This window comes from Microcaecilia unicolor, chromosome 3 (genome assembly GCF_901765095.1).
Source record: "Microcaecilia unicolor chromosome 3, aMicUni1.1, whole genome shotgun sequence".
Classification (NCBI taxonomy): Eukaryota; Metazoa; Chordata; class Amphibia; order Gymnophiona; family Siphonopidae; genus Microcaecilia; species Microcaecilia unicolor.
The window spans coordinates 198,948,540-198,963,229 of record NC_044033.1 but is presented as its reverse complement, the minus strand read 5'-3'; the positions used below and the strand labels follow the sequence as shown (position 1 = coordinate 198,963,229).

Sequence of the window (14,690 nt, the reverse complement as noted above, 5' to 3'; positions counted from 1 at the left end):
AGAGAGCTTGGCTACCTGAACTGTGGATTTATAAAGCCAAGGTATAGTGCTGTTTTGAGCGCTTGGCTACCTGAACTGTGGATTTAAAAAAGCCAAGTTATATTGCCATTCTGAGAGAGCTTGGCTACCTGAACTGTGGATTTATAAAGCCAAGGTATAGTGCTGTTTTGAGCGCTTGGCTACCTGAACTGTGGATTTAAAGAGCCAAGTATAGTGCTGTTTTTGAGAGCTTGGTTACCTGAACTGTGGATTTATAAAAACCAAGGTGTCCTGAGCTGTTTTGTTTTTGGGTGTTTTTTTTTGACCCAGGCTGTATGGTGCCTGGGTTATAACAAGCCCGGGTGGGACTGAATTAGGGTTTCTCTCTTTTGGAGCCGCTCCACCCCAGGAAACCGAAAAGGGGAACCAGCGGCGGAAGCCTGGGCTGAGTTCTCCCAAGCTGAGTGAGAGAACAATAAAAGGGAAAAGGTTGTATTTGATCCTGATGTGTTTTTTTGTTTGTTTCTTTGTTGAACAAGACTTGTATGCTAAAGGCTGCTGAGAAGGGCGGATAGCCCTAGAGGCTGAGCAACGCCCAGCAACCTATTACAATTGGTGTCAGGAGTGGGATCTAAATTTTTTTTTTGAACCTGTCGCTCGAGGAGGTCGAGACCAGCCCAGCAGAAAAGCCCGACGGAGGGGCCAACGCTGATAAAGGCGCAGACCCATCTGGGGTTCCGGTAAGCGGGGCCTAGACAGGTGGGGGCCGGAGGGATCTTAGAAAGACCCAAGGAAGTGGGGGAAATCGCACTTGGAGTGGTCCTCTGTTTTTTTTTCTTCCAGGAGGCGGTTCTGGAGCCAGGGGATGGATCCGAAGGAAATCTTCGCGTGGATGACCATGCAGTTCCAAAAACAGCAGGAACTAACAGCTAAGATGGTGGAGGACTCCTTGACGGCAGCGAGAGACCAACAGCAGCCGGTGCTAAAGATGCTCCAGGAGTTCTTTCAGAGGGGGATCCCCGCTCCAAGGGACATGGACCCAGCAGCCTTAGGACCATGGACTGGAGACAGCGGTGCGGTAGGAACACTATCCATGAACACACTGACCTGGGGAAAGTTAACCGAGCAGGACAATGTGGATGATTTCCTAACAGCCTTTGAAAGGGTGGCCGTGGCTGCTAGTTGGCCACAAGAACAGTGGGCCATGCGTTTAGTCCCTTCCCTGGCAGGGGAGGCCCTGGCCGCCTTTAGAGACCTGTCTCCAGGCGATGCTGCCCACTATGGGAGGCTGAAAGAGGCCATTAAGGACCGTTATGGCCTTAGTACCCAGGCCTATAGGCGGACGTTTTGCGCCACTAAGTGGGAAAAGGGAGAAACCCCGAAAGCTGTGGCCAATAGGTTGATGGACTTATTAAAAAGATGGTTAGAGCCCGACCACCACACTATCCAGGAAATTCTCCAAGAATTGGTGGTGGAGCAATTCCTCCAAGGCCTACCTGGAGAAATAAGAGCAGAATTGGTAAAAAGAGGCTGTAAGACAGTTGAGGGAGTGACTGCCGGGTTGGAGTGGTATCTGGAAGCCCAACATTGGGGAGGACCCGAGAGGGAGGGGGGAAAGCCCCGACCCCAGGGGGGTGGGGGTACCAAAAGTTGCTCCTCCAAGATGGGGCAAAAGGAAGGGATGCCGGACTCCACTTGGCTGGGGAAAAAGAAAGGAGGGCTCCCATGGGAGGAAAAGAAGGTGGCCTCTTATGGGGTACAGAAGTGTTATAAGTGTGGGAGAACGGGGCATTTCAGGAAGGATTGCCCGGGTCGGGAGGGATGGATCTCCCAGGTTAACGAGGGATTTAAACCCAGGTATACGGCCCCTTTAGAGGTGGAAGGTTTACCGGTAGTGGCCATGTTGGACTCCGGGGCAGACCAGTCCATGATCTCCCGGCGGTTATGGGACCGAATAAGAGGGAGGAGGAATAGGGGACGGGATACCTATGAGGGAGCGGTAGCAATACAGTGTATCCATGGGGCCAGTACACGATACACCCTCCATAGAGTGAACCTAAAAGGGCCCACAGGCGACATAGAAATGGCTATGGCTGTTCTTCCAAGGTTACCCCAGGAGATGATTTTGGGAAGGGATTGGCCCCCTTTTTCCGATTGTATTAGAGAGAGAAGAGTATGGGTAACTACTCGGGCTCAGGCTCTTCGGGACCTAGAGGGGCAGGAAGAGGGAATAGAAGATATCTTTCCGTTCCAGGGTGAGGTTTTAGGGGAGCCGGGAAAAGAGAGAAAAGGGAAGGCCGTGAAAAAAAAGGAGAAGAGGGGTAGACAGGAGGCATTGGAGCAGGTGAGGGCCGAAAGCTATCTACCGGTAGCCCCAAAAGAACTGAGGGAACAGTTTCCTCAATTTCACAGGGAACAGGCAAATGATCCGACATTAGAATATGCCTGGGGGAGGGCCCGACAGGGGGAAGATCAAGAGGTTCCGGGGTTCCGGATAGAAGGGGACATCTTATATCGGCAAGTGCCAAACTGGGAGAGCCCTGAGGGGGGGCGACAGCTGGTAGTTCCCCAGGCTTTCCGTCCCCTGGTCATAAGGCTCGCGCATGATCACCCGTTAGGTGGGCATAAGGGCACCCAAGCCACCTTGACTCAGATTTTGGCTAGATTTTATTGGCCGGGAGTCTATAGGGAGGTGGAAAATTATTGTAAGTCCTGCCCCAACTGTCAGAAGGTGTCAGACAGGTTCCCACCCAAAGCCCCTTTAAATCCTATTCCGAGGGTGGAACAGCCGGGGAAAAGGATAGCAATGGATATTATTGGCCCAGTCACGAAATCAAAAAGGGGTTTCTTATATGTGTTGGTGGTAATGGATATGGCCACGAGATACCCATGGGCTGTGCCTTTAAGGAGCATATCCGCTAAAGTTATTGGCCGGGAGCTAATAAAAATATTCTGTGAGGTGGGTTTTCCCCGGGAGGTTCTGACGGATAGGGGATCCAACTTCATGTCCAGGACCCTAAAGCAAGTGTGGGAGGCGTTTGGGATACAACATCTCCGTACAGCGGCCTACCATCCCCAAACCAATGGGATGGTAGAGCGGTTTAATAAAACCTTAAAGGGCATGATAAAAAGAGCTCTAGGGGAAGATAGGACCAGCTGGGACCAACTGCTGCCTTTTGTGTTATACGCTTACCGAGAAAAGGTGCACGACTCCTTAGGAGTGTCCCCTTTTGAACTCCTGTTTGGCAGGAGGCCCCGGGGCATTTTGGACATACTGCAAGAACAGTGGGTAACCCCAGAGGCCACTGATCAGTCAGTAGTCGAGTACTTACAGGATCTGAGGGCAAGATTAGGTAAGATACAAGAATATTCCCAGGAGAGGTTCGAAGAGAGCCAAATTCTCCAAAAGGAATATTATGATAGGGGTGCTAAAGAAAGGGAGTTTCAACCAGGGGATAGAGTGCTCATCTTAATCTCGGAGGACCCGCATAGGTTCGCTTCTAGGTGGAAGGGCCCCTGGGTGGTGAAGAAGCGACTAGGCCCCCTCACGTATGAGGTAGAAAACGAGAAGGGAAGAGTCCAAACTTTCCATGTAAACCTGATAAAACCCTGGGTAGCCAGGGTAGGCTTACAGGCTAGGGTGGAAGAAAAAGAGGGAGAGGAGTTGGGCCCCCAAATAAGGGATATCTTCCAGCCTGGGGAGCCGGGGGTTAATCCCCATTTGACCCCGGTACAAAAAAAGGAGTTAGGGAGCTTACTAAGAAGGTTTAAGGACGTATTAACAGCTTGCCCTGGAAGTACCCAGCTAGTGCAGCATGACATAGTAACGGAGAGGGGAAAGATAGTACGACAAAAACCCTATAGGCTTTCTCCCATGAAAAGGCAAGAGGTAATAAAACAAGTGCAGGAAATGTTAAACTTTGGGGTGATTGAGGAATCCAATAGCCCCTGGTCCAGCCCCGTGGTGCTAGTACCCAAGCCCGAGGGGGAGTGGCGGTTCTGTATCGATTTCCGCCAGCTGAACACCATTTCTCGGGCAGACGCCTATCCTATGCCCTATATTGAGGAGCTGGTGGACCGGTTAGGAACCGCCCAATATCTCACCACCCTGGACTTAACAAAAGGGTATTGGCAAATCCCACTTACTCCCGGGGCTCAGGCAAAGACAGCTTTTAGCACACCCATGGGCCTGTACCAGTTCAAAAGGTTGCCTTTTGGTCTGAATTCAGCAGCTGCGAGCTGTCAAAGATTGCTAGATCGGGTTCTTAGACCACATCAGGCCTACGCAGCGGCGTACATGGATGATGTGGTCATACACAGTGGGGAATGGGATACCCATGTGGTACAGGTAGGGGCGGTGCTGCAGGCTTTCCGAGAGGCAGGACTCACCCTGAACCCAAAGAAATGTCATTTTGCGCAATTTCGGGTGAAGTATTTGGGTTACAATGTGGGCCGAGGGGAAGTGAGGCCTTTGATAAATAAGGTTAAAAGCATACAGGAGTTTCCCCGCCCAAACACCAAAAAGCAATTGAGGCGCTTCCTGGGAATGGTAGGATACTACCGCCGTTTCATCCCTCTGTTTTCAGCTGTGGCCACCCCCTTAACGGACATGCTAAGAGGGAAGAACCCTGATCATTTGAGATGGGGGGAGGGGGAACTGACGGCTTTTGAACAGATGCAGAAGGCCCTGTGTCAAGAGCCGGTCTTGAAGGCAGTAGATTTCGAGAGGCCCTTTATCCTGCAAACAGATGCCTCAGGGAGGGGGTTGGGGGCGGTACTATCCCAGGAGCATAACAGGGAAGAACATCCCGTGTTATATTTGAGCCGAAAATTATTGCCCCATGAAGAGCATTACTCCACAATAGAGAAAGAATGCTTGGCCATACGGTGGGCCGTACAGGAATGTAATGTTTATTTGGAAGGAAAAAAATTCAAACTGGTAACGGACCATGCTCCATTGAAATGGCTGAACATGATGAAAAACAATAATGGACGATTAATGCGATGGTACCTAGCTTTACAGCCATTTCAATATGAGGTGGAGCATCGTCCTGGGAAGTGTTTGGCTCATGTGGACGCCCTATCCCGGGTAGACGAAGAAAAGGGAGCAAATGAAAGAAAAGGGAGAGAGGCGAGCTTAAGGGGGGGGGGTATGTAAAGGGAATGTGGAAAACCATAGGGACCTGGGAGAAACACAGGGAACCAGATCCTACAACCCCCAAAAAGACACAGAGGAGATTCTCCCTTACCGGCCGCTTTTCCCCAAGAGACAACTTAGGGGCAAGAACTACAAATCCCAGCAGCCACCTTGGGAAAAAGAGAGACAAACCAGGGTGCATTCACAAGAGTCACCAGAAGGGGGCTGCAGGAGAAGGAGTAATACTAATTCTCCAACCTGGGGGAAAGAGAGGTGGAACAGGTGGGAAAAAGAAGAGAAAAAGCCCGAAAGGGTTAATGAGGAAAATGAGGAGCAGCTGGGGGGAGGGTGGGGCGAGGAGAGTATGGACTGGGCTCCTGGGAAGGAGAAAGAGGAGTTTGGGCCTTGGCCCAGGGAGCTGACAGTACCAGAGCGAACCCTGGAGGAGCCCATGGATATATCAGCCCTGGCCCAGAGAAACACACAGAGGTAGGACAGTCCCTGGCTAAACGGGCCAGAGAAAAAGGGGTCAAGCGGGAGGAGGTCAGAAGAGTAAGTAAAAGTCTGACCAAGTGGGTGGGACCCCAGGCTTTGAGCCCGCGCAAAGCCAGAGGAACTGTGGACTTGAAAAGCCAAGGTATAGTGCTGTTTTTGAGAGCTTGGTTACCTGAACTGTGGATTTATAAAGCCAAGGTATAGTGCTGTTTTGAGCGCTTGGCTACCTGAACTGTGGATTTAAAAAAGCCAAGTTATATTGCCATTCTGAGAGAGCTTGGCTACCTGAACTGTGGATTTATAAAGCCAAGGTATAGTGCTGTTTTGAGCGCTTGGCTACCTGAACTGTGGATTTAAAAAAGCCAAGTTATATTGCCATTCTGAGAGAGCTTGGCTACCTGAACTGTGGATTTATAAAGCCAAGGTATAGTGCTGTTTTGAGCGCTTGGCTACCTGAACTGTGGATTAAAAAAAAAAGCCAAGTTATATTGCCATTCTGAGAGAGCTTGGCTACCTGAACTGTGGATTTAAAGAGCCAAGTATAGTGCTGTTTTTGAGAGCTTGGTTACCTGAACTGTGGATTTATAAAAACCAAGGTGTCCTGAGCTGTTTTGTTTTTGGGTGTTTTTTTTTTTGACCCAGGCTGTATGGTGCCTGGGTTATAACAAGCCCGGGTGGGACTGAATTAGGGTTTCTCTCTTTTGGAGCCGCTCCACCCCAGGAAACCGAAAAGGGGAACCAGCGGCGGAAGCCTGGGCTGAGTTCTCCCAAGCTGAGTGAGAGAACAATAAAAGGGAAAAGGTTGTATTTGATCCTGATGTGTTTTTTTGTTTGTTTCTTTGTTGAACAAGACTTGTATGCTAAAGGCTGCTGAGAAGGGCGGATAGCCCTAGAGGCTGAGCAACGCCCAGCAACCTATTACAATACGAACGCGCCTGTGGAAGGAACGCACTGCCACAAGTGGTGAAAACAACCTACAATCACCTAAAATTCAGGAAATTATTAAAGACTCACCTATTCGGAAAGGCATACCCGACTGACCCCACTTAAATGCCTCAATCCTGCAACACTTTACAATCAAAGATCGTATTAGACATTAACAAACCCTTTTACCTTAAACCCAACTTGACTGATTCTTAGCTTCCCTATCCCACTACAACAATTTTTGTACTTATCCCCTACCGGACTTGGCGAATGCCTTTACGGTATTATGTAAGCCACATTGAGCCTGTAAATATGTGGGGAAATGTGGGATACACATGGAACAAATAAAAATAAATAAATAATTTAAGTGCGGAGATTTGCACCAGGGTTCAGTTGGTGTAAATCCTCCGACGTGGATCCCGATGCTGTTTATGAACCGTGCCCAGCCTTGGGAATCGAAAAATGCCATAAGCCACGTAGAACAGAAAACACCCTCAAGGTAACCTGCGCAGTGAAAGAACGGACATGCAAAAAACGCTTTTTAAAAGTGCGCCACGGATAAATTCTCTGAGACGTCAGTGAGGGCGAATGTGATTAAGCAGGTGGACAACAGCAAGTAACATTCTTTCCCTCTTAATTTCAACGGTGCTATTTATTGGGATGTGGCTGTCTGTCCATCTGTCTGTCTGTCACAGGAGCTGTCCAGACCAAGGAGGCTTGATACCAGGAGACCACACGAGCCTATTATGTGGGTTGAAGCCAGTAGGCAGAGCTTGTTGTTCTATCAAGATGGCTGCATTGGGGAGAATTAAAACCTCCTTGGGTGGAGTGGGTGGACACTGGCTTCAACCTTGTGACATCATGACATCTCCTGTTATCAAACCTCCTTGGTCTAGACCCCAACAGTGTTGAACTTTTGATCATTCTTATAGAAGCTGTTTCTTAACATTATGGGCCTGATATTCAGCTGACATCAATCAGTGTTCTCCTGAAATTCAGGCCCAGGCTCCAGCATTGAATTTCTGTGTATAGTATAGCAGTTTGAAGGACCACATAATGATATGAGTGACTTTTATGAGATTAACCTGGCCAAGTGCCAACTCTGTCCCCGTAAAACTCCAATTGTCAGTTTCGTATTGGGCTCTACCTGCATATTTTCAGTGTTTCTATCCGGTTAACTGCCGCTGAAAATGACCAGTTAGGGCCCGAACCAGCCATTTAAAGGGCCAGGAGCCATTTCTGGCCAGTTAAATTGCTTTGAAAGGGGATGAGGATGGGATTGGTTACAATCAAAGCGGTGTACATATTATATACAGGGAAAGGGATTTGATATTCTGCCTTTCTGTGGTTACAATCAAGGCAGTTTATATATTATTTTGCACCTGGGACAATGGAGGGTTAAGTGGCTTCCCAGAGTCACCAGGAGCCGCAGTGGGACTTGAACCCAGGTCCCCTAGTTTTCAGATCACTGCACTAACCATCGCTAATCATAAACCATCACTTAATTCCCAACCGAAATGCAATCCATCACTATAAAAGTCACAACTAAACTGTAAATTACTGTAGCTGCTAACCAGAATGTAATTTGTAAGCCACTTTGAACCAAAACGTGTTTTTGGATAACAGTTGGATACAAGAATGCATAAATAAGTAAAATTAACCCCTTCATTTTGGGGCTGAAAAGCGAACGAATTCCATCAGAAAGGACAAGTACGGTTAAAAGCGAGGTACTCAATGACCATAAGTTTTTGCTTAGCGCAAAAAGAATGAAGCTCACGGTATGTGATGATGGTGATGTTCTGCTGTGCTGTTTCCCCGTTCTGAAGCATAGCGTAGCATATCACCCTTGTATTCCAGAGCATGATGTTGTTGAGTTTAACTGAAGTCCATTGGTCTCCCTTGTCTACATCCTTTTTCAGGGATGTTTCCCAATTCATGTCTCGTATGTCCTTACAGGAACTGTTGCAGTTCAGGGTCAGGGACCCATCGTACTCCACATAAACAAGGCTGCCGTTCAAAATGTTCACGTTGCACGAGTCTCCTGCAAAAGGGGAAGAAAAAGGATTTTTAGGAAGCTCCCAGAATGTGGCAGGGAGACATAAGTGTGGTGAGAAGGGACCTTTGTGATTATCAGGAAGAGCTGGGAGGGACCTCAGGGGATGATCTACAATTAGGGCTGTTTTGTTTGATTTAAATTAAAAAGAAAAACAACAACAAAACCCAAAAAACAATTCAAGAAAAAAAAAAGTACAAAACAGAAAACAAAATGGCAGGTCCAGGTTCCTCACTGCTTTCCTGTGAAGATCTGGCAGATGGGGTAAGAAAGATGGGTGGGGCAATAATCAGACAAGTCCTTCCCACCACTGACCCAAGGCTGAAGCTAGTTTGATGTATGGCAAAATTTCCAAATAGCACAGCCTAAGGTGAGCTGGTACCAGTATGACAAGCTGACCTAGGATGACCTGCTGAATGGGGTAAGTACAGTGGGGAGATTGAAGGGGGCCTAAGAATCTGGTTATAAGCTTGAGGGAGAATATTTTTTTATTTAATTTCAAAGTTGCAGGTTTCTTTTTTAAATAGCTTTGATGGACCTAAAATTAACTCTGAATCATCTACTATGTTACTATGTAAATTCATTGATATTCTCTGTGTGTGTTTGTTTTAATAAAAACATGTCCATATCTGGGATCCACAGAACGAGAATGCCCTAAGGAAGCTCGAGAGATTATCTAGTTCACCCCCACCCTGCTTCCAGGTGGGATCCACTCCACCCAAACCATCCAAAATAGACATGATGTGTCCCACCTGCTCGTAAAAATAATTGACCTCACCTAATATCTACCTCGGATCTTCCCCTGCTGTATTCCTGATCCTGTGCCCAGAGGAGGTGGAAATAGCGAGTTCTCTTTCTATGTATTTAAACATTGGTCCTAAGTAAATCTGTTTTCCATGGACTAAACAAAAGCAGCTCCTTCGAAAATGTCTACTCACATGGATGGGGTGGGCAGCAGTTCATTTTCCGATAAGAGAAAAAAAATGGCTTTTTGAGATCAAACTTACCATCCCTCCCAGAAAAGCCCAGATGAGTGCAGAGTGTTCCTTAAGTGTGGAAAAATGAAGAACCCCCCCCCCCCGAAATATATGAATAAATAAAAAGTATTTAAAAAAATGTATACATGTGTCTCCTAAATGGACATATAGAAAGATTCTGTTTCATTGTTGTCTCATTAACATTTATTTCATTAATATTTGTTTCACCTAGAATGTAAACCGCACTGAAACCCTGGAAAGGGGATAATAGCGGTATGCAAGAATTGATTTGATTTAGCTCCCCATAAATACAGAAACTGGAGATGACGGCAGATAAGCACCCTGAGACCCGTTCAGTCTCTGGGGCAGTGCCAGAGACCTACTGGCTCCAGAAAAAGGAGGAGAGATTGAGCCAGTTTGGGATTTACTTCCATTGCTTTCATTGGAAGCAAAACCCCGGACTGGAGCAAAGCGTCCTCCCTTTTCTGGAGCCATATGGTAACCCTACATGTGTTCATTTCAGCTAGGGAACCTGCGCACTTAGCCCCAGGCTTTTCTGAATTCTGTTCCTGGTTTTCTTTCACCCAGGAAAGGCTGTTCTAGAACATTCTTTTCTCTGAATAAGGCTTTTGAAACCTTGTACATTATTTATACCTTTCAAGTATCTGAATGTCTCTTGTATCACGCCCACCTACATGTTTAGACCCCAAATTCTCACCTCATAATGGCCTTTCTCTGGACTGTCCCCACCCTGTCTCTAGAAAAGCACAAATGCACATTTCCCTGCCTGTGGGGTTAAGTGGATCCCGGACACAAAACGGATGGAATAAATTTGATAAGCTCAGACTTAAATGACTCTGTCTCCAGCTGCATCCTCTGTCTTTAAGTGCTGGACCTCTTTTGGAGCAGAGGCCAGTCAGTGAGGTAAAGGTTTGAGGTGCAAAAACATTTAAGAATGTGCAAATCTATTAAGCTTTCTTTTTTTTTCTCAAATAGGCAGACAATAGGGAAAAAAAATCCCCTTCAGTATAGCTGACCTTTAAGTACATCTTATGAACCAATAATACACTGTACTAAAGCGTGTAAGAGAGAAAAGGACATTAGGGAGAGTGAGGAAGAAAGAAATAAAGAAAAGGGAGAGTCTCTCTCCCTTTTCTTTATTTCTTTCTTCCTCTGAGAAGAGGGAGACAGTCAGTGAGTGAGAGAGGGAGGGAGGAAGGGAGAGAGGGAGGGGAGGGAGAGAGAGAGAGGAGGGGAGGGAGGGAGGGAGAGAGAGAGGGGAAGGAGAGAGAGAGAGGAGGGGAGGGAGGGAGAGAGAGAGGGGAGGGAGAGAGAAGAGGGACAGTGAGTGAGAGAGGAAAGGAGGGAGGGAAAGAGAGAAAAAAGGGGGAGAGAGGACACTGAGGGAGAGGAAAGGGAAAGAGTGAGGGCGAGGGAGGAAGGGAGAGAGAGAGAAAAGGGAGAGAAAGAAAGAGAGAGAGAGAGAGAGAGAAAGAAAAGGGGGATAGAGAAGAGGGAGGGAGAGGGAGGGAGGACGAGAGAGAGAGAGAGAGAATAGGGAGACAGAGGAGAGATGGAGAGGGAAAGAGTGAGAAAGAGGGAAAGAGTGTGAAAGAGGGATATAGAGAGGGGAGGGGACCGGGAGATAGGAGAGGGAGGGAGGGAGAGAGGGAGGCAGACAGAGAGAGGAAAAAGGGAGGGGGAGAGAGAGAGTGAAAGGGGGGGGGGGGTGGACAGTGAGGGGCCCTTTTACTAAAGGGTCTGGCGCATGACAATAGTCTTGCCGCATGCCAATCCAGAACTACCGCTGGGCGGCAGTTCTCACCCCCAGCGCAGGCCAGTTCTAGAGCTACAACATTATTTTCCATGTTTATAGCACCAGAGCTTACCCAGCGGTAATTGCTGCCCAGTTACTGCCACCTCAATGGGCGGGGGCGGGTAAGTGCTCCCCCGGAAATGGCCATAAGGCAAGTGGTTTACTTACCGCATGGCCATTTCTTTTCAGGAAACAAAGACAGCTTTTTACCCACTACAGTAAAAGGGGGTCTCAGACCATCAAAAAATACATGCGGACACTAGCGCAGGCCCCCTTTTACCACAGCTTAGTAAAAGGACCTGTGAGAGAGCAGGAGGAGGAGGAGAGTAACAGGGAGGGAGAGGGAGAGAAAGAGAGGGAAGAGGAAGAGAGAGAGACAGGACGCAGTAAGTGGTCCCACACTAAGGGCAAAAGTGCCTTTTAGCATATGTTATTTGCAGAACCAAATCAAATGGCTTTCAAGTCCGCTCTCCGTGACGACATGTCCCCAACACAAAAAGCATTTAACACGCGGTTTGCCACGTGATGACTGTGAAAATAGCTCAAAGCCTCTAACACGCTTTAGTGGAAGAGAAGTGAGTTGTGAGAGAGGGAAGGGGGACATGATAGAGACATTTTTAACTCAAAATTCATACTAGACTGCTTAGCTGACAGTTTACAGAGATAATACTTTTTTTCCGGTTTATATCTTTTATGAATTATTTTTCACTTATGTTTTTGTTATTTTTGGATGTTATTTTGTGGTAACGTATGTTGATTATGTAATCTGCTTAGGAATACAAATAAAGTAAACTAATTATTACTGCGTACATTGCATCAACGTCCTGAAATACAACATACAACTGCAATAATTAATAAAACCATCTCCTGTCATATAAAATTAAAATAACATAACAATAAAGCACCAACAAAATACAGCAGAAATAAATCCCCTACTCCACATGCTAATAACCAACTAGATCGAAAGCTACAAGCCAGTAGCTGAACCAATTATGACTTAACACATTTCTGAAACCTCTAAAGTTCACATCAGAACTCTTGAGTTTTCAGAAATGTGGTTGGAAGCCAGTTCCAAAACTGTGGTGGTGCCTGATAGACAAAGGCAGGATTGGACTCTGCACTCCCGCCTCCTAATCTGCAGGACAACTTCTTCCTGAGCTCTAGGACGGTGCTTCCCAATCTCTTTGTGGCTGTGACCCCATGATTGAGACCAAATCAAATCGTGTGACCCCCCCCCCCCCCGGAAGTGCAGATTAAAGATGCACATATGACGACCCCACCGTGACTCCATTTTGGGAAACTCTGCTCTAGTACCTCATAGGGACACAACCTATCCTCGGAATATTTCAAGTCCAACACATCCTGGAGCTTTAAAAACCAATAGGGGGTCTTTCTACAGGAAGAAGCCAGTCAAGCCCTTCTCAGACTTCACCAGATCTTATATAAAACAGTTTCAGAACTGGCTTCCCCTTCCTCCGCAAACCTTGAACAGGTCCATTCTCTCTGTTGAGGTCTTTCATAGAAGCTACTCTTTGAGGTGACCATTGCCTGGTCTACTTTCTCCCAGGCCTGCACCTGCATCAGGCAGCCTCTGTAAAGAGAAACAGGGGGACAGAGGATCATCAATTCATAGGCAGCAGGGCCTGTCCCACTGCTGTTCATTTCTGGGGCCAAAGGTGTCTCATAAAATACGCTGATAGCCGGGTTTTGGGTTGGTTTATTGAGGATTTCTCAGAGTATCTGGATGCGCAATTCCTATGCTTTGCAAAAGCACGCCTGTCATTCAATGCTAGAACAGACAGAAAAACTGGCCTGCACGAATGCAATGTACCTTATTAATAATATTTTACAAGCTAAATAGTGGAAATATTACCTGTCACAAGATAGGAATTGTCCCAGACACTACCATCTCTGATGTTCATCCTGTCCTGGCTCACAATCCCTATTACTGTCAGACCAGAAGGGTATTAAAATAAAAGAGAAATTTCTGTGGGGTCAGTGCTGTCCCCAAATAATCTAATACAGACCAGCTGTAGGACTAGATGTGTTAGGGTGGGTGTGGGGTGTCCCCATTCAGGGCAAATGAAGGTCCCAAGTACAGCTGTACCGACTAGCATATTGCATATTTTACTATCTGGCCAATATAAATAAAGGCATCCAGCTTTAAGGTAATAAATAATAATAATAATAATAATAAGCAACGAAAAATCAGAGATCAAAGTGTTTATTTCAGTAGAAGTCCGGGATTATTCGTATTCGAATTTAAATCACTATTCTGGATTCGGTACAAACCCAGTCCCAAGTCACATGCAAAAAAATTACCTCTGAACTCGTTTCTTTTTGTGGTTTTTTAAAATGTTTTTGTTTTTTTTTTAGTTTTCTCCTTCCTCGATTTTATACATCTTAAAACAATCTATAAATAACAGGACAAACATCTGGTTTGAATAAGTTATTGCCTTTGAAAATCTAGTCTGATAAAAAAGGGCATCATCGTATCTTCTTATTTTCTATTTATTACCGACAATCTACAAGAAGTCCCGAAAGTTTTTCAGTCTCGGAATATTGACTCAGCGGGGCTTCGGCTTCGACCCCTCCTAGGGCCGAAACTGCATTGCTTTTAACTAATTCTGTGTAAAAGGAGCAAAAAGGAGAATCGGGCTCTTACCTGCAGCGGCCAACAGCACCCGAGAAAGGCAGGACAGGGCGCAGAGTGCAAATCCTAGCTTGGGCAGCATGGTGAGGGCTGGCTGACACCACGTACAAAACGAGACGGGGAAGAGAACTGGAGCTCCAGAGACTGAGAGAGAGGAGGTTGTGTGAGGGTCCGGGCAGACGGGGACTGGCACTCCTCCCTCCCACTCGGTTCAGCCCCCTGATTTCCCGGAAGACTGAACAAGTCTCGCAGCGTTTTTGGTGATGCAAACCGGGTTTAGGTTTTTCTCTCTTCCGGGGACTTCCCTGCTGAGCCGAGGTTTTTGTACCCCTGTCCCCCTCACTTCACACTTTAGCAGCTGAATATTTTCTCAGATTGCCTTGCGTTTTCTGCTCATGACTCCCCAAAGCTGTCAGGAACGGTATTTAAGCTGCTCCTCGTTCAGAATGAGGGTTGGCCATGCCTTTTGTGCATGAAAAGGAATTTCCAGGCACCGCAGGAAAGCACATGGTCTGTCTAGGGCAGGGAGGGACATTCCCACAGATGTTGGTTCTCCTATAGTCCTCCCCCCCCCCCCCCCCATTTTGTAGTTGCTATTTTCAGCCCCTTGAGGAAAATATGTATTTTGGGCTACAGCAGCTTTTTAAAACTGTTTT

General features: G+C 46.9%; 1 protein-coding gene across 1 annotated transcript in view; it reads right to left on the bottom strand.

Moving 5' to 3' along the window:
• Positions 1-14,485, bottom strand: part of LOC115466066 (intercellular adhesion molecule 5-like) — a 30,988-nt gene extending 16,503 nt beyond the window's left edge. The window contains exons 1-2 of the mRNA XM_030197076.1: positions 14,047-14,485; positions 8,313-8,576 (exon numbers count right to left, since the gene is read on the bottom strand). Coding sequence (XP_030052936.1) covers positions 8,313-8,576; positions 14,047-14,116 — 334 coding nt within the window. The 5' untranslated portion in view covers positions 14,117-14,485. The remainder of the gene's footprint in view (positions 1-8,312; positions 8,577-14,046) is intronic.
• Positions 14,486-14,690: the final 205 nt, after the last annotated feature.